Source organism: Arvicola amphibius, chromosome 18 (genome assembly GCF_903992535.2).
Source record: "Arvicola amphibius chromosome 18, mArvAmp1.2, whole genome shotgun sequence".
Lineage (NCBI taxonomy): Eukaryota > Metazoa > Chordata > Mammalia > Rodentia > Cricetidae > Arvicola > Arvicola amphibius.
Window position 1 is genome coordinate 31251192 of NC_052064.1, and position 18108 is coordinate 31269299.

Consider the following 18108-nt stretch of genomic DNA (forward strand, 5'->3'; position numbering starts at 1 on the left):
GCAGCTTATATAGGGATAGCCATGCCCCAGCCAAACCCACCAGAAACCACTCCCCTGCCATCAGGAACTCCTGAGGGTCTCGTGCTCAGCACAGCTGCAAGCTGTCTCAGAGCAGAGGAAAACAAGTTGTTTACAAAAAATTCAGGATCTGGGGGTTCACCGCTCCCAACAATCCTGGAGTCACACTCCTCCCCCTCCTCTTCATGCACTGCCAGTGAGCACGGGTGGCCAGCCAGCCCCTTACCAGCACATTCCTTGACAGCCCAGGGAAGCTTTTATTGCCCTTGAAGACACTGGGTAGACCAGGAAGGAAAGAGAAACAGCATATGAGATCATGGGTCAAGGAAAGGCTGAGAGAGAATGGGATCAAACTGGTGGCGGGGGAGCGGTTCACAATGACTGTCCTCACTGAGAAGTGGGAAATAAAATTTAATATGTCAAGAAAGCATCATTCTTTTCATGGGAAAACTTTCTTTAGCTCTTTGTCTTATAAAAAAAAAAGAACATTTAATTTGCGGTCATAATGCTTGCAAATACTAAGATACCTTGATTGCAATGAACCTCCGAGAGCCTTGTTGGACAGTTACAGTATCAAAGCGGTAGCATTAGGCCCATGGAACGGTCACCAGCATGGGAATGACTCAGGCTTAACACTAGCTTTGCTGAAGACTGGTTCCGGGACCTGGCCTTAGCATGTTAGCCTTAGTTCCCACCAATGAAATGGAGTTAATAACGCCTGCCCCGTGGAGCGCTCTAAGGATGTAGTAGAATAGAAACGACCACCCACGGTGGTGCTCCAGGAAGGGTTGTTTGATTTGTCTGGTGTTTATCCCCAGCACAAAGGACAGTCTGGATGAAGAGTAGATGCTTGTTGATGTTTAGTGAATAAGCACATGAATGAATGAATGAATGAATGAATGAATGAATTGTCCAGTAATGATCAGTGTTGTGAAGGCTGACAGACCTGTCAGACATGAGAGCAAATGAGTGTTATTGAGAGGTTTGACGGGGTCTGTCAGAGCCAAATTTGTGTTCCCCCCCCCCATGTCACATGACATCCGGATCTTCCAAAAGCCAAGTCTTCATAGTCTTATCTTGGTCCCTACTCTGCTCTCTGTGGTGAGCTTAAAATGGACTCACTCTAACTAAGCGTGTATGTCTAAAAGCTTGAGGTGAGATTGGAACCCAATGACTGGTAGTCACTCACAAATAGAGGACAACCTAGATTGTGTCTCAGGCATTCCCATCTCTGATACATCGTGGTTCATGTGAAAGAAAGATTTAGCAAAACACAAATATCCTTTCGGCAGCTGGTTACCTCTTGGTCAAGCTTGAAGGTGGTAAATTATGTATGCACGGTTGGCCAGCTCCCACTGTGCAAATCGAGATTCAAATAAAACCAGACAACACCTTCAGTATGCCCCTGTTGCTCTCCCTGAGGTATGTGTGCGGCTATAAAACTTTCCTTTTGGGGGTCCATAATATTAGATGAAAGCTCACGACATTCGTAAACCGGGAGGACAAAAACTCAGGGTGCATCAGATTGAAATCGCTAATAAAAGTATCGAGCTTTCAGCTCGGCATTTGAGGATGGCAGCGGAAACAACGAGATCTGGATTCAGAGCGCTGTGACCAAAAGTGAGAGGAATCAGGCCAAACTGAGTGGAAGGAGAGGCGATCTCTATTTGCTGCAAGAGAAAACAGAACAGGGGATTTACTTAGTCACACGCGTGTAGTCTGAGCGTGTAGCTGAAACCCCACCACCTAACACCTTGCATGTGGCCTTCTCGTCTTCTAATGGCTTGCTCCCTGATAATCTTATCTCCCGGCACAAGCCAACCTTGAAGATGGAACTGCGTTACATTTAAGGAAACTCATGCATCTCATAGAGGCATGTAGGAGATCACCAATAAAGATTTATCAGTTGACATCTGGACGCCAAGAAGGTAGGTTTTCTTTCTGGCTTAGCCCAGGACTCATTTGTTACACTTTTCCATCCGCTCTTACCGGAAATGTCCTCTCCACCATTGCTGGTACTCCCTTGGGGGAACTAAAGGGTACCTTCTCCCTGAAGCCCTTCTGGCCAGAGTCAGCTAAATTAAAGTCATCTCTCCCCCATCCCCTAGAAAGTGTCTTTTCAGACCGATTTGTTTCCTACTTGGTTATTTTCCAGTTTATCATAGTTAGGACATCTGGATACCACACAGCACACATCCTCACCCGGAAAGGCGTTGCTGCTTGTGTAGGGGGCACGCCAGCCAACAGCATCCCCACAGGGTCCGACTTGCAGGAGAGACATGTCCGGTGTGTTTCACGCGGCTGAAGAAATTCTTAAAGCTGCCCTTGAGTGCTTGTCCCTGTAAATCTGCCAAGAATGGGTACAAATGGAACCGGGGGTTGAAAGATGGATCTATTTCATCAAACACGTGGCCAAAACCTAATAGATGTACACCTCAGAATTGCTTGAAGGTAGACTGGGTAACTAGCTGAAAGTCTTCCAACGGGAAATAATATATGGTCTTGTATTTGGTTGAGAGACCTGTTAAATATTTGATGTGCTGTACAAAAAACCAGTTTTGATGCATTCAATCTTTAGAAAAATGCTTTGGGGAGGGAGAAACTACGTATGGCTGAGGCTCTTAGCCTGTCACAAACATTCCCAGTGTGAGCTGAGCCACAGGGCAGGCCCAAGCTCCCAACAAAGACGAGGGAATGTGACTGTAGGCTTTCAGACCTCTGGTCCTCTGAAAGAGGAGGGAAATAAGGCAGGCAGAGAGGAAACCTGTTTCTAAGATCCCAGAGGTGGGTGCAGAGGCATCAGGAGCAGCAAACCTTCATAGTTGAGCACCTAATAGCAATGTTAGTGGCTGAATGTGTTTGCGGCGGGTGGGTGGAAGGGACTTTTGCCCCTAACATTCCAAAGAGTGGATACATGGTAATCTTTCTCAGGCAGAAATATACGCTTTGGTAGAGAGGAACCGGAACTTAAACGAGTAGCTTGTTATTTTGACTACAGAGCTCTATGTAGGGGAAGAAAGTATTAGGAGGATATTGAGGGAGCTGCCTGGGGCCACAGTGGGATCCAGTAAGATTTTAATCATGGCCTCTTGAATCTTGAATGTTCAGAAGGGATCAAAATGAGCTTTTATTATCTGTGTAGTAGAATGATAGCTAGAGCCCATGCATAAAGAGCCCATTGATACAATGACTTGAAATCAGAGAAGTTAGTGATTTCCAGGTGACTCCCTCCTTAGCTGGCCGTCTTTGCTCGGACTTTGCTCTGTCTACTTAACTGTTTACTGTTCTCTAAAGATAGAGCCTTAAAGGAGAGCTAGGTCACGAAAGTGATGTTGAACCTGGTAGCCATGAAACCAAAACACACAACAGGTGTGGTGTTTGGCAAGAGGGATTGCCGTAGTGAGCTTGCTCCGGCCCGTGCTGGGCCTTTAAAACGCTGGGGATATAGACATTCACAGCCTACAAGCATGGGACAATCACCCCTTGCCTGGGACTACCAGCTCCTGGGTCCTGAATCAGGCAGCAGCCTGGGTGGGAGGAGGGAAGGGTGAAGCCGCCAAGGGACATCTGCAGCCAGAAGGCTGAGCTTTGAGGGTTAGCGGCCATCCTCGGCTTGGTGCGTGAGCCTCAGGTTCTCATCTGTACAAAGAGGATGGCAGGAAATGGGGCTCGCGGGCCCCAGAATCTATTTATATTCTTTTGTAGTATTTTTATGAGACTTGCTGTGTATCTGGCACTCTCGTCATTGTTTTACAAATACGAAATTCATCCCAGTCGCTTTTACCTCCCAGTGGGGTATCTGCTGTTATTATCATCTCCGTCGTGCTAAGGAGAGGACGGATGCTCAGGGCATCAGCTGACCTGCTGACCTCCCGAATCAGTCAGAGGCAGAGCTGGCTTTGAGCCGTGGTTGGAACATCATTGCACGCTTGTATCGTGGGGTTCTGCCGAGCAGGAAAGAGGCGTGGCTCCTCTCGAGAGTGACCCTCGGGTTGGGAGACTTCCTGGGCCCACCGCTTGTGTGTGGGTAACTGAGTGGGTGTTTAATGCTGGGCTCAACTGAGGCCAATCAAAAAGACAGAGTCCAGGGTTGGGTGACACATTTTAGGTGTCTAAAAAGAAATTAAACTGGCAAATAGTTAACATAAATAGATCAGACCGATGTGTCGGTAGAAATGGGTCTGAGAAGTAACAAGCCCTTCTACACTCTGCCTCCAAATGGTTGCCCCAACCCACACTCCTTCCACTAGCCTTTCGCTAGTGCAAACTGGATAGCTGCCTCCTTTTGGTAGGACTCTGCCCTGACTACACGTTATCGTGGAATGCTAAGTTAACTGACAGATGTTCCCACTTGGGTCTGGAGCCAGATACAGGGTTTAGAAATGATTGCTTCTGGGTCCAGTGCCGGAACTGTTGTCTCATTGTTGACCGTGCCGGCCCTGGAGAAGCCCTTAGCAGACAGTCATACCCAGATCTGCCCTTTGGAACCATGACTACCGCCCTAGCCCGTGAGGCTTCCCAGCCTCTGCATAGTCAGGTAAAGGTTGCGGGTTCATCTGCATGGATCCGCTTCCCTCGGGGTAAGAAGAGGAAAGCTGGGTGTTTGCTAGTGCGGGCATGAAGACAGAGACACTGGGCGTCTCCTTTCCGTCGGGAAGGCCCTCTCAGTCCTGGGTGGCTGCAGCCACCAGCCTACTGTCGATTGATTACTCAGCCACACCCCAGATCCTGCCACTACTCCAGTTCCTGGCTCTGCTTGCGTCATAGTTGCAGACAGTAAACGAAAGTTGATAAAGGTGGCCCGCGGAGGAACAGAATTGGCCATTTGGCGCCTAAGGAAGCCAGTAGCTGGAACGAGGCCCTGACAGCCCAAAGCCAAGCACCAAGACAGCTGGAGAGTGAGTCACAGTCGGATGGTTGGGATGACTTAGGAAGGACAGGGTGGGTGGGAAAAGAAGGGGCAGGCCCAGGGGGCACTGGTTGGTTCTGAGCGTCTAACTCCTCGATTCCTCCACTCGCAGTGACATTCCAAGGGCGTTTGGGATGAACCTCTGCTGCTGCGAGAAACGCATTAGAGATTTAGTAAGGAAATTCTGACTTCGTGAACAAGGACTCTAGTGCCTTGGTTGGCCTAGAGATTGTGAAGGTGGAATGTGCTCTGAATAGCTAGTGGTTCCTGGACTGGGAGTTTGCTCCGTGGTAACTGAGCCATCCTTCCTGAATTAGCTGTGTTCCTGTAGGTCTGTTCACTGGCTTTCGTGAGGGCCCTCTTTACCGGTCCAGAATTCTGTTTCCTTTGGGGGAAGCCATACCATCTTCTGGAAAAGACACTGTGAAAATTAAAATCACCCAGCCCTGCCACCGCCACCACCAACAAACGGCAAGCCTGTGGCAGGACTCTGGAGGAGCTCACCCATTGGTACAGACCAAATCCCACAGCCGGTCCTTGCAGAACCTTAATCGTATGGCTTCCGGCTCCAGTGTCTTCTCCTACTTTCATGTCCGGGCCTTGTGTGGACTCACGTGTTTTTATCGCTGATCTGTGAGCTCTTTGCAGAAGGAGCTCTTTGAAAGTTTTCTCTTTGAAACCAGAGATTGAAGTTCCTATTTTAATTCAGCTGCTTGTTGGCTGTGGGACTTGTGTGTGTGCCTTGTGTGGGTGCCTTGTGCGTGTGTCTTGTGCGTGTGCCTGTGTGTGTGCCTTGTATATGTGCCTTGTGCGTGTGCCTTGTATGTGTGTCTTGTGCGTGTGCCTTGGGCGTGTGCCTTGTGCGTGTGCCTTGGGTGTGTGCCTTGTGCGTGTGCCCTGTGCGTGTGCCCTGTGCGTGTGCCCTGTGTGTGTGTGCCCTGTGCGTGTGCCCTTTGTGTGTGCCCTGCATGTGTGCCTTGCCCCTCTGTACTGTCAGCTCATTTTCTACAAGAGGCGGTTGACAAGAACCGAGGTTCGTCTCACGTAAGGCCGACTGTGAGGCTATATAATGAATGAATGCCTGGAAATGCATGGAAAGTTCTTAGAGAAGCCCTGGGTACACTGTAAAGAGTCACTGAGGGCTGTGGTCAACTATTCCAGGCATTCACCGTGGACCTGGTACAGTTGGCATTAAATGTTCAGGGACGACAACTTGGTCCTTGCAGAGGGGATCACCCCCAGGGAGCTAGAGATGGAGGGGAGGAGAACGTACTGTTTCTCTCTTAGTGTTTGAAGAGAGTTTGTGGTAAGAATTTTGGGCTCTGTGGGGTAAAGAATTACGAAATGCTCTTGTCACAAGCCTTCTGGGATTTGGGATTTGTCCTGTGGGCAATTGGAAGGAAGGAAAAGAGACCTGGCCAATCTACATGGCCACAGCCTCCTAGGGTGTGCCTGAGGGGGAGGGTCTTCTGGGGCCCTTCTTTGCTTCCCACACTGGCCTTTGTAGAGGCAGCCTTGAGGATGAGCACATTTTAAAGACTTGAATCTACATTGTTACATCTTAAAAGAACCAAGTGTAACTGAATTGCTGATACAAGCGGCTACTTGTACAAGGTCCAGGTCACCCTACATCTCTATGGAAACGCGTGTTTGTTTTAAAACCTAGCAATCAAAAGTGGGTTTTTGATCAGGTCGCTTTCAGAGATAAGCATTTTATTTATATTCTCCAGCCATCGAAGACCTATGAAATCAAATGATTTCAAATTAAGTAGAAAAACCATGCCACAGAATGTTAATAGAGCCCGCCACACGTCCCCCCTCCCCTGCCCCCATCCCCAGTCTGTGCCTGCACGGGCCACGGAGATCACCCCATTTATTCCCACTGTCCTCTGCTCTCTTTAGCTCCCAACTTGTGCTCAGCCAGGAAGGGAAATGCGTTGGCACTTTATGGGAAAAAAAAAAAAAAAAGCAGTTAATCTTCACTCCTAACCATCCGGTAGTGCTGTTAGTAAAAGGGAAAATTCAAAGTGGGGCCTGACATGCAGTGCTCACCCTGCCCTGTCTCCCCACTGTGTGTGCGAGGTGCTCAGAGCCACAGGCCCCTGCTCCCTGCCTCAGCACCTGCCTGTGGGTGAAAATGGCCTGGAACTCAGCTTGTCAGCACATCCTGCCCTAGATCCGCTCAAGTGATATTCTAAGTGATTGGAAGCTTTTATCTGCCTAGGAAAGCAAGCCTTTTCAAATAAGTATTGACTGTTAATGACCTGTTTAAATAAAACATTCAATTTCCCTTTCTTACCCCCCCAACAAAGAATTTAGTCGGCAGAGACGTTCCTAAAGGAAAGGCTAGCCCTGCCTTTCAAAAGAGGCTGAGCCAAAGCTTTTAAATGTGAACATTTTTTTCCTGACATTTGCCCTTAAAATGCTATTCAGTGAAGTTGTGCTCACAGTGGGTTGAGCACATTGAAGTGTCTTTGAATAAAAATGCAACCTTGAGATTTTTTTCCTCCAAATTAAAAAAAAAATGCCCCAACTAAGTACTGCCCTACGAAATTCATATTTCTGTCACCACTCTGTCTCATTGTTTATGAATCCTCATTCTTAACAATCAGAGAGACTTTCCTCTAAGGGATAGGTTAGTTACCACACAAGACCTTTTATTAAAGAGAATTTAGAAAAAAGAAGAATCCATGGAATGTAAATCTGAGATTGCAATAATTACAGGCTAGGTAGAGAGGGCCTAGAAAACCTGACAGAAGTCTAGGCAGCAGCCACCGGTCCAGGTAGTAAATTTAGAGAAAGTCTCGTTTATACAGAATAAGCCTTTTACTCCCCAGTTGACATGTGGGCAGTCCACTGTGCACAGAAGACTAGATGGTGGGTCTCTGAACTCCGTTAAAGGTGACCTAGATAGAAAAGGGGCTTACTACATCAAACTCCGCACCCACTCGCTCTGTGTTTTAAGACGAGCGTTTAGCTCCCTGCCACTCTAAAAGTCCCCATCAAGTGCAGTTGCCTTTTCCTTCAAAGGACCTTAAAGGTCACTGAATACGTCCACTGTCCACCTTTTCTCCACCCTTGGAGACCTGAGGCTCGCGTCCCAGAGCTATCTGAGGCCGTCAGGAAGGCAGGCAGGCACCCTTTAGAAACCATACCACAAGCAGCTTTTCCCAGCTCCCCTGTCCCGTGCCTACTGTCCGGTTTCCTGTCCACCACACATGGCTCCGGGATGACCCATGCTGGGAAGAGAATCTGTGACCCTTACACCTCCTTTCAAAAGTAACTGCATGCCCTGAACTAAGTCACAATGCAGTCATCAAGATGTCTCTATCCCGGGAGACCGGTGGTCACAGCGTCATGTCACCAACCTCTTGTACGCAAGATCTGAGGCTGACGTCAGAAAGTGTCTCCATTCATACATGATCACTGACTGTCCTAGGCTGTGCCAAGGTCAGGCGCGTAGACATATTAATTACTGTAGAACAGGGACACAGATGATAAACCCTTGCATGCCATGCAGTCCCTGAGCGGCATCTAGCATCAAACAGATGTCGCCTACACCCATTTGATGTGGCTGTCCATACTTTCAGCCGAGGCAGGACATTGGAGAACCATCGATGGACTTTCTTGCCCGTTGCTTGAGTCTGCAGTTGGTGGACTCTGCCTGTATACATCATATACCTGCCTGGAGGGCCAAAGCTGGACCCTCAGGACTGTATTTTTCTTACAGTTCAACGTCCATGAACACCATGATAATGACTAGAGGCCAAGTCAGCAGGCCTGGGTTTGAGCCTTGGTCATGTGGCTTCTTGCCCACTCTTGACTTACTAGTCTCTTTGTACTCACTGGTCCACATGTAGAAAGTAGAAACTTATAATCTGCATCCCAGAGTCAAGAAGGGGTGAAATGAAAAGCAACCAAGCCAAACTACGTGTGTCCAAGGCTAGGAGAGTGCCTGGCACGCTGCACGCTCTCCATGAGTGTGCTCATTGATATGAATAATGCTAGCAAAAGAACCGCTCTTTAGTGTGTAGAAAGTAACCACCAGTTATCCATGTAGACTTCTGTGGGACCCCAGCTACCGTGTGTTGGGTTGGGACCAAGGAAAACACTCTCTTTATGTCCGAGGATGGATCTAGTCCAAGAGTAGTAAGTGGGCGCTTACCTTGAGTCTGGTTAAAATCCTGATTACCATGTTCCTCTGTGCCCAGCATGGCATACGACAGGCTATTTGAATTTCTAACAAGTCCCCAGTGGGGCTGAGCATGTTCCCCTGGGTACCATTCTCCAAGAACGGCTGCACTGGTCCAGCCCTTTGCAGGAGAAACAGAATGTGTGTCCACAGACACGAGTTTGAATTCTGTGGCAGGCACATTAAAAAAATTAATAATAATAATAATAATAATAATAATAATATAATAGGAATGAATGGAAAAATGGAACAAAATGGATAATATACTTGTTTAACTTAATCTATGAAACACAATGATTTCAGCATCCAATCAGTATAAAAATATGAACGAGAGAGTTTGCATTCTTGTGCTACGTCTGTAAAATCTAGGAACTACTTTATAGTTCCAGCACTCTCTGACCCTGACAGGCTGTGTGCTGTGTAGGAGGGTGACCCAGAGAGCGGCTGTCAGTTATTACTACCCAGGTTTCCCGGGACCTCACACACTTCCCTTTGGCAAACACAGTAGAGGCGCTTCTGCTTATCAGCCAAGAGATCAGAAGGGTCCCTGCCCTGTACCAGGGTGCAGTCAGGACATTTGCCGTCTGCCCCTGCGGCTCACAGAAGATGATGTCACTGCTCTGCTAATGAGCCCAGACCCACCGTCTGGCTATGATGTTTCTACAAATCGTGGGAAGCCGCTCCTGAATGCCTCGGCAGAAATCGCTAAGATCGTCTTTTTCAGTTTCTCTCCCGGACTTCTTCTGGTTTTCCAAGTCCAGTTCGGGCAGTGTGACATCATGCCTGAGAACAGGAAAGTGAATCTCAGAGCCATGGTAGGTTTCGGAGAAACAAAAGTGAAATTGTCACCGCCCTCCCAGAGAGCCGGGGAAATGCTGAGATGTCAGGCAGCCAGGCTCAGGCCACTCTTGGAAGTTTTCCTGTTTCCATGACTGCGGGAGGAACACAAATATTTGAACTTGGACTCGGTAATTGATCACGTTGACAGACACATTAAACTTCATTGTATTATGTCAATTGGAAATGCTGAGGCAGATATATTTGCCAGAATTCCTGCTATTCAGGCTTATTTCTCATAAAAATGTTTACTTTTGTTTGGAAGCTAGTAGGTTTTCAGAAGGGCATTAATGCATACTATTTAAGGCCACTGCTCGGCAAGGCCTTCAGCTTGATAGAACTCTGGGGCTGAAGTGCTTGGCATTAACCGTATTTATGTTTTATTAATTTCACTCTGGAGGAGCATAGAGATAATATATTAAAATGGTGAATTCTTTTCTTTGTGATTGATGTCTTTGCCTGATAAGTTTGTTTACAACTCCTTGGTCTTTATTTTTGCCTAGGGTATATAGTAAAACGCGGTACCTAGACATATTGCTAATGCTGTTACTGACATCTAAGTTATTGTTTTAAGGAAAAAAATCTTAAGCCATTAACTGAGCTTTGGAAATGCTGCGTGAAAGCCAGCATTTATGTCTCTGGACATCTTAGCTGCGCTGGCTGACAGGTTGACAGCGAACATGTCTCCATAGACTAGAGTATGCATGTCCTGGATACATACGGCGTGCATGTCCTGGATACATACAGTGTGTATGTCCTGGATACATAGTGTGTATGTCCTGGATACATACATACAGTGTGTATGTCCTGGATACATAGTGTGTATGTCCTGGATACATAGTGTGTATGTCCTAGATACATACAGTGTGTATGTCCTGGATACATAGTGTGTATGTCCTAGATACATAGTGTGTATGTCCTAGATACATACAGTGTGTATGTCCTGGATACATACAGTGTGTATGTCCTAGAACACTGCCATTAAGGAAGCATTATAGACAGCTTTGTTGTTGTGCAAACATCATGGGGTATACGTACACAACTCTAGACTGTGCACCCTCTTTCACACACAATGTGTCATGTGCCAACCTCTGTGTGCTCACTACAGAGCCTGCCTACAGTGAGGCCCCAGTAACTAGTCTATTCCGCGAATATCTTCAAGTGCTAATAAGAATTAGAACCTGGTTTTGTTTTTCTTCTCCCAGAAGTCAGAGCTCTCCCTGCCTTGTAGACTTGACAGTCTTGAACTCAGCAAGGATAAGGAATACGGAGTGTGTCTTATTGAGCCCTAGTGTGCTACCGGGTGTGATAACCAAGCATAGGTTGGAGGATTTGTCTCTCAGCAACAGAGAGTCTGGGGATGCCAGCATCGAGGGCTTCTGTCTACTGCTTGCAGGGCTGTAGTTTCACACAGTTGGATCCTGGGCTTGTGGTATGGAAGGAGGGGAAAATGTGCTCCCTGGAGGACACGTTCCTTTACTACCCAGAGTCAACAAGATTGAGATTAGGCGGGACTGGCTGGCCAGATGCAGTCCGTAGCAGGACACAGAGTCTCAAAAGCTGAGGGCCACAGCACAGTCTCATCCTCATGGGACAGGAAGGAGGCAGAAGTGTATTTCTGAACAGCCAGGCAGGACCAATGCCAGCCAGAGGGGCAAACACTCATGAACACCCAAACTGCATTTCCCCCTCACCCACCCACAGTGCCCCAGCACCTGTTCCTCCCAGTAGAACCCAACTTCATATCGAGCTACTTAACTCATAATTTCTAAAGGCAAATTAATTTTTTGTCTGTTTAGATTAAGGCCCTTCACTTAGTTTCATAATTGGCACTATGGGCAATTTCCCAACCTTCTAATGTATACCAGCCAGCCAAAAAGAACATGGTTTGGAAGGGACACTGGAATCTACCCAGAAAAAAAAAGAGCCAATAGGGGAAGTCTTCCTTATGGGGAAAAAAATAGAGATCAGCTCCTCCAATTCCTCCTATCCTCACATCTGAGAAGCCTACATGGACCCAAACCTGCATTTGTAGCTAGCATTTCCTTTCACAGAAAAATAATGTCATGATTAATCTGTCCTTAAAAAGGGCCCTTATTGAATTGCACTGTGAGGTCAGTGAGCAGAGAAATTGCCAAGAAAATAGGAGTGTGTGTGTGAGGGGGGAGGTAGAGGAGAGAGAGAGGGAGAGAGGAAGAAAGAGAGGAGAGAGAAAAGAGAGGAGAGACAGAAGAGAGAGAAGGGAAAGGAAGAGAGGAGAGAGGGGGAAGAGAGAGAGGAGAGTGGGGGAAGAGAGAGAAGAGAGGAGAGAGAGAGAGGAGAGAAGGAGATGAGAGAGAGAAGAGAGAGGAGAGAAAGAAAGGAGAGAGAGTGGGAAGTCTATGGCGACTCAGTCTGATAGAGAGAGCGAATGCGATTCTATCTCGTAGGAGAAGAGCGAAGATAGAGAGAGAGAGAGAGAGAGAGAAACACTCCGTCTTGTGAACATAGCTTACCATGCGCGTTCCCACTTTCTCAGAACTTAGAAACACCTGTTCACTGGGATTTCTACCCAGAGGCCTCTTTGGGTTCTGACTCTTCAGTTTTAGACAATGCTGTAAATCTAACCTTTAAAGCCCAAATGCAAAAAAAGAAAAAAAGAACAAAGAAAAACCCTCTTCCGCTGTGCTCATGCGTCTGTAATGGGAAAACTGGATGTGTCCGGAAAACTCAGCTGGCAGAGCTCTCACAGGCTTTCTCTATCAAATGGCACCAAAGCAAGAGCACCATTCTCTGCCCATGTAGCTTCATGTGTGTACATCTTAATATCCCTCCCGTATATACACAGTCACACCCCCCAAAAGCCATATAATTGCTTATGTAAGGCCAAAATCAGACCACCAAGCAGAAGTCTTCGAAGTGCCATCTTCATGAATGTGTTTGCAGGCAGAGTGTTGACAAAGGTTTCGCTTTTCATGGCTGTGATCTTGGAAAAGCCTTGCATGCCTTCCCTGTCCATTGTCAGAGACAATCCGAGAATAATCTTTTCCTAGGACCATTCAAGGTCGGGGTAATTCAGAATGAAGCAGAGATATGGCTTGCCAGCTAGTATATTTGCTGCCTCCCTTATGCCAGCTTTGGAGACAGCATTTGCCAACTGAATGAAGGGAGAGGTGTTTGCAGTGGGGTGTGGCTGTCTGTGCAGAGCGTGTTCGCGAGAACCGCCTTCCTGGAAGTGAGTGTGCAGGGCCTCTGGCTAGCACGCCCAAGTGCACATGTCAGTTGGCAGCGCTCTTTGGAGAGTTCTAAAAATAAAATCTGATTGTTTCCAGTATTTAATAATATGTCTAAATGGGTTCCTATTTGAGAATAATTAAAATGAAAACTGAGTCTACATTGGATATTGTCACGCTTTCATCCAAAAACTGGCAAAAGGTATTATATCAGAATTTATAGTTTACTTAAGACCTAGGTTTAAGCCAGGCGGTGGTGGCACACGCCTTTAATCCCAGCACTCGGAAGGCAGAGGCAGGTAGATCTTTGTGAGTTCGAGGCCAACCTGGTCTACAAGAGCTAGCTCCAGGATAGGCTCCAAAGTTACAGAGAAACCCTGTCTTGAAAAACAAAAACAAACAAAGACCTAGGTTTAAAAGAAAGTAGAAGAAATCAAACCATTTTCTTGCAAGCAGCGTCTTCCACATGTCTTCTCTGGAGATGGGGCTACTTTATGTCAAAAGTCAGACAGAACATAAGAAAGCATTTCCATGATTCTTGATTGAGAAAAAGTGGTGAGTGTGTAGATAGGTCCTATGTCTTCAGAGTGGCCAACTGCAAAACAAAACAAAGCAAAACAATTAAAGACTTGAGATACACTTCCAATAATAGCAGTCAGCGATTTCTGACCAGATAAGAGAAATAAAAATGCCAGAGCTTGATGTGAGGAACACAGATCTCAGAGAGGGACTGCTTCAGAGACAGTCGTGCTGGCATCCTGGAGTTAGGGGTAGGAAGATAATGAGCGTGTCCAGGGTCCATCGAGACTGGAGATGATCCACTCATGGTCTCCAAAGATGTGCCAAGAGCACCCATGTGCCCTGGAAGCTGTTAGTGCGTTCTAAGTGTCCTGATGGAGAGCCAGCGAGAGAGGTGGCAGCTGTAGCTGGAGTGGCCAGGAGAGCTGCTTCTTTGGGAAGGAGAAACTTGAGCTAAGATGAAGTTGCTAGAAAAGAAACAGCCATACTGAGGCGAGACCATTCCAGAGAGAAGGAAAAGCAGGAATATTCTTTCTTCTATTTAGTTACAGTCCTTTTCCCTGGCTCCTTCTGTAGTCCTAGCCACCTGTGCTTAAAACACGTAACACGTGTGTGAGATCACCCAGGGCTGTTGACAACCTTGTGACAGCGAAGAGTGCCAGGAAAATGCTTATTTGAAACTGGCACAACTTCCGTTTTTGACCACTTCCCCTTTTCTTTTTTTATGATAAGAAATGCAGTTTGGTTCATTCCCGTGGGTCATTTTCCACGTTAACACAGCATGAATGAAAAGATTTTGTCTTGGCTTCCAGAGCTACCTACTGCACCATGCTTTGAGAACATACCTGAATCAAATGGTGAACTGGGAAGGATTTCTGCCTTCCAAATAGTCCTCATGATCAGGACTGAATGGAATTGTTTGCTATGTCAAAAGGAGCATGTCTTAGTTCCTTTTTCTTGCTGGGCTAAAACAAAATAACCAATTGAAGAGAGAGTTTGTCACTGCTTCAGAGGGTGAGTCCGTGGCCACCATGGTGGGAAGCGTGGCGGCAAGCAGGCAAGTGTGATGCTCCAAGGGTGGCTGAGAGCTCACATCTGACACACAAGCTGGAGGAAAGACAGGAAGAGCAACCTGAGAATGGCCTTGGCTTTTGAAATCTCAAAGCCTACCCCTAGTGACATACCTCTTTCAGCAAGGCCATACCTCCTAATTCTTCCTAAACAGTTCCACCAACTGGGGACCAATCACTCCAATACATGAGCCTGTGGTGGGGGGCATTCTCATTCAAACCACAACAGGACCTTAAAAAGTGACACATTGGGAAGTCATCCATCATTCAAACATTAACCATTTCTTTTATCCCTTGTTTATAGGGCTAATACCCCTAGAAGGAAGATGGCCGAGCTCAACACTCACGTGAATGTCAAGGAGAAGGTAAGGTCTTGCTGTGTGTTGCCTCTCAGGAACTGCAAACTTGATGCCATAACCCTTGCTGGGAAAATTTGATTATAATGGAAGGAGGGGAGAAAGATTTGCAGGGATACATAAAAAGTTTGTTGTGCTGGTATACTATGTATCAGTTGCGCTGGCATACTATGTATCGGTTGTGCTGGTATACTATGTATCGGTTGCTGGTATACTATGTATCAGTTGCATTGGTATACTATGTATCAGTTGAGCTGGTATACTATGTATCAGTTGCATTGGTATACTATGTATCAGTTGCACTGGTATACTATGTATCAGTTGCTGGTATACTATGTATCAGTTGCATTGGTATACTATGTATCAGTTGAGCTGGTATGCTATGTATCAGTTGCATTGGTATACTATGTATCAGTTGAGCTGGTATACTATGTATCAGTTGCTGGTAAACTATGTATCAGTTGAGCTGGTATACTATGTATCAGTTGTGCTGGTATACTATGTATCAGAAAGTTACATCTGTGGACTCTTTGATCAGCACAGTGCATTTATTTGCTCAGTTCTGACCTTGATCTCCATGCTGCACAGCTGAGTCACGTGGCTCAATTCACGTAGCAGGGAGGCAGAGTCTAAGAGCTTACATCTGACACAATCTCTCCAGCCATCCTGCGGTCCTTTTAGATGGTCCTGTTAGGTGTCTTTCAACCCTGAGAGCTCCTGACGCTGACTCTTCCTTCCATCATTATCATTTGTTATGAACTGGTCCCCTTCCCAGAGGGTCATCATTACCTTCATCTTTGTATTAATTAATACATTGTAGGATTGACGCCTATAGCCCAGAATCCTTGACCATTGAGATAAGGCTGCCCCACCTACCTCTTAGCAATAGAGACTAAGAGACTCATGCACAGGAACCTCTGTCAGTCTCCATTCATGTCACAGTCCCCAGAGGTGCCCTAGACTCCTCTGGACTGTCACTTCCTTAAGGGCAGGTATTTGTCCCTCATCACTTTGTATTCATGCCATCCTAAAAATATAGCATGAAGCCTGAGAGGAGTAATATCTGCAAAGTCCTCACGACTCTCTTCTTTACCTGATGCTGGTGACATGGCCCCAGACATACAGATGAGGCACCTGCTCCCATCGAGTGCCGCCGAGAAGCCAAAAGTAAATGCAAGAACATATAACTGACAGCAATTGTTTCAGGCCAACAGCTTTGAGAAACTCACAGTAGGGTGCTTTGGTGGGAAGGCAGGTGGGGAGGGAACTACTTCACAGGAGGAGGTCCCAGGAGCCCTTTGAGAGAAGGTCACATTAGAACTGACAGAACGTTGATGGAGAGGAAGCAACCACGGAAAGTCTGAGGGCAGAGAATCCTATGTAAAAAAGCAAAAGTAAGTGCATAAAACACATGGAGTTGAGTGTGTTCGGAGACCAAAGAGCCAGTAGGGGTCTCAGGTAACAGGCAGAAGGGGTGGGAAGTAAGGCCAGGGGTCACCGCTTCTTCGCCTGGGCTACGACAGAGCAGAGCGGATGGGCAGACCACAGTGGAGGCCTAAACGGATTGATGTGTCCAGATGTGCGCTGTGGGGGTTCAGCAGGAAGGTGCCATGCTTGGCTTCAGTGTATTGCCTGGAAGGGGTTGTGAGTGCCCACGTGAAGACGGTGGGTATTTGGCTACTGCTCCACTGTAAACATCAAAATGTTGGCAGTGTTTTGGGAAAGGCTGAGGTTTAAGTTGTAAATATTGTGACTCTACATGACAATGAAAGCTGAACTCCTCTAACTCAATTAGTGGATTCCTCCCTGCCATGTCAAAAGCTAATAGCATTCTCAACTCAATCAAATAAACCATAAGGAACAAGAGAAATTCTGATCATATGTAGTTTTACTTTGATTTATTTTAGTAGACTTGTTTCCTTTAGTTATTAGCTTTTGTGGCCTTTAATGATGAGTTTGTTTCTCAATCTGTCACACAAAGCAATGACATTTCCGTTCTGAAAATTAAGAATAATAACAACTGTTAGGTTTTAATTTATAAGTCTTCATTGATTAGTAAACAGATCCTCAGTGCTTTAGATACAATATCTAGTCAACCCATTGGGAAGGCGGAGACCAAGAAATTCCTGGAGTGTGCTAGCCGGTCAGCCTCACCAAATCTGTGAAATCTGTGAGCTTCAGGGCCCACTGAAAAGCCTTACTCAGAAATTAAGATGGATGATTCCTGAGACATGACACTCAGGCTGACCCCAGTCCTGCACACACACAGGCATAGACACACACAGGCACACATACACACTTGCACACACACAAGAATAACAAGCAATGAGGAAATACATAATTTTTTCTGTTTCAGAAAAAGGTTTGACCATGAAATGAGTCCTTTGTATATCTCTAGTGGCTCGAAGGGACAGATTGAATACAAGCAATTTTTGACTTCATGCAGCTTTTTTTTTTTTAATTTTAGTTCAGAAAAGAAACTAATAACGTTTAATATCCAGGATAAATAAATGTTGGAGGGAGGCCGCTTGTTGGTTCCTGGCCGCCGGGCCAGCTTAGACCTGAAATAATCACACAGAAACTGTATTAATTAAATCACTGCTTGACCCATTAGCTCTAGCTTCTTACTGGCTAACTCTTACATATGAATTTAACCCATTTCTATTAATCTGTGTATTGCCACATGGCAGTGGCTTACAGGCTAAAGCCACTGGCATCTTTCTCCAGTGGGGCTCCATGGCGTCTCTCAGTCTCCGCCCTTCTTTCTACCAGCATTTCAGTTAGTTTTCCCAGCCTAGCTAAGTTCTGCCCTGCTAGAGGTCCAAAGCAGTTTCTTTATTCATTAACCAGTCAAAGCAACACATAGACAGAAGGACTTCCCACATCAACTTGTAATAGATATTTATAACACTTATTTCAAAGTAACTTTGTATTATTGGGTGATAACTACAAGGATTTAAACTGTATCTATGGCTCAAACAGAAGTCCAGTTTCC

General features: G+C 46.3%; 1 protein-coding gene across 5 annotated transcripts in view; it reads left to right on the forward strand.

Moving 5' to 3' along the window:
- Spats2l (spermatogenesis associated serine rich 2 like) overlaps nt 1-18108 on the forward strand; it is a 167121-nt gene that overhangs the window by 63551 nt on the left and 85462 nt on the right. For 4 of the 5 annotated variants that reach the window (XM_038315408.1, XM_038315412.1, XM_038315409.1 and 1 more), the window contains exon 3: nt 15062-15122. In XM_038315408.1, the coding sequence (XP_038171336.1) occupies nt 15062-15122 (61 nt within the window). Of the gene's footprint in view, nt 1-9994; nt 10088-15061; nt 15123-18108 lie in introns of those variants that run through there. The other variant, XM_038315411.1, reaches the window with a different exon arrangement.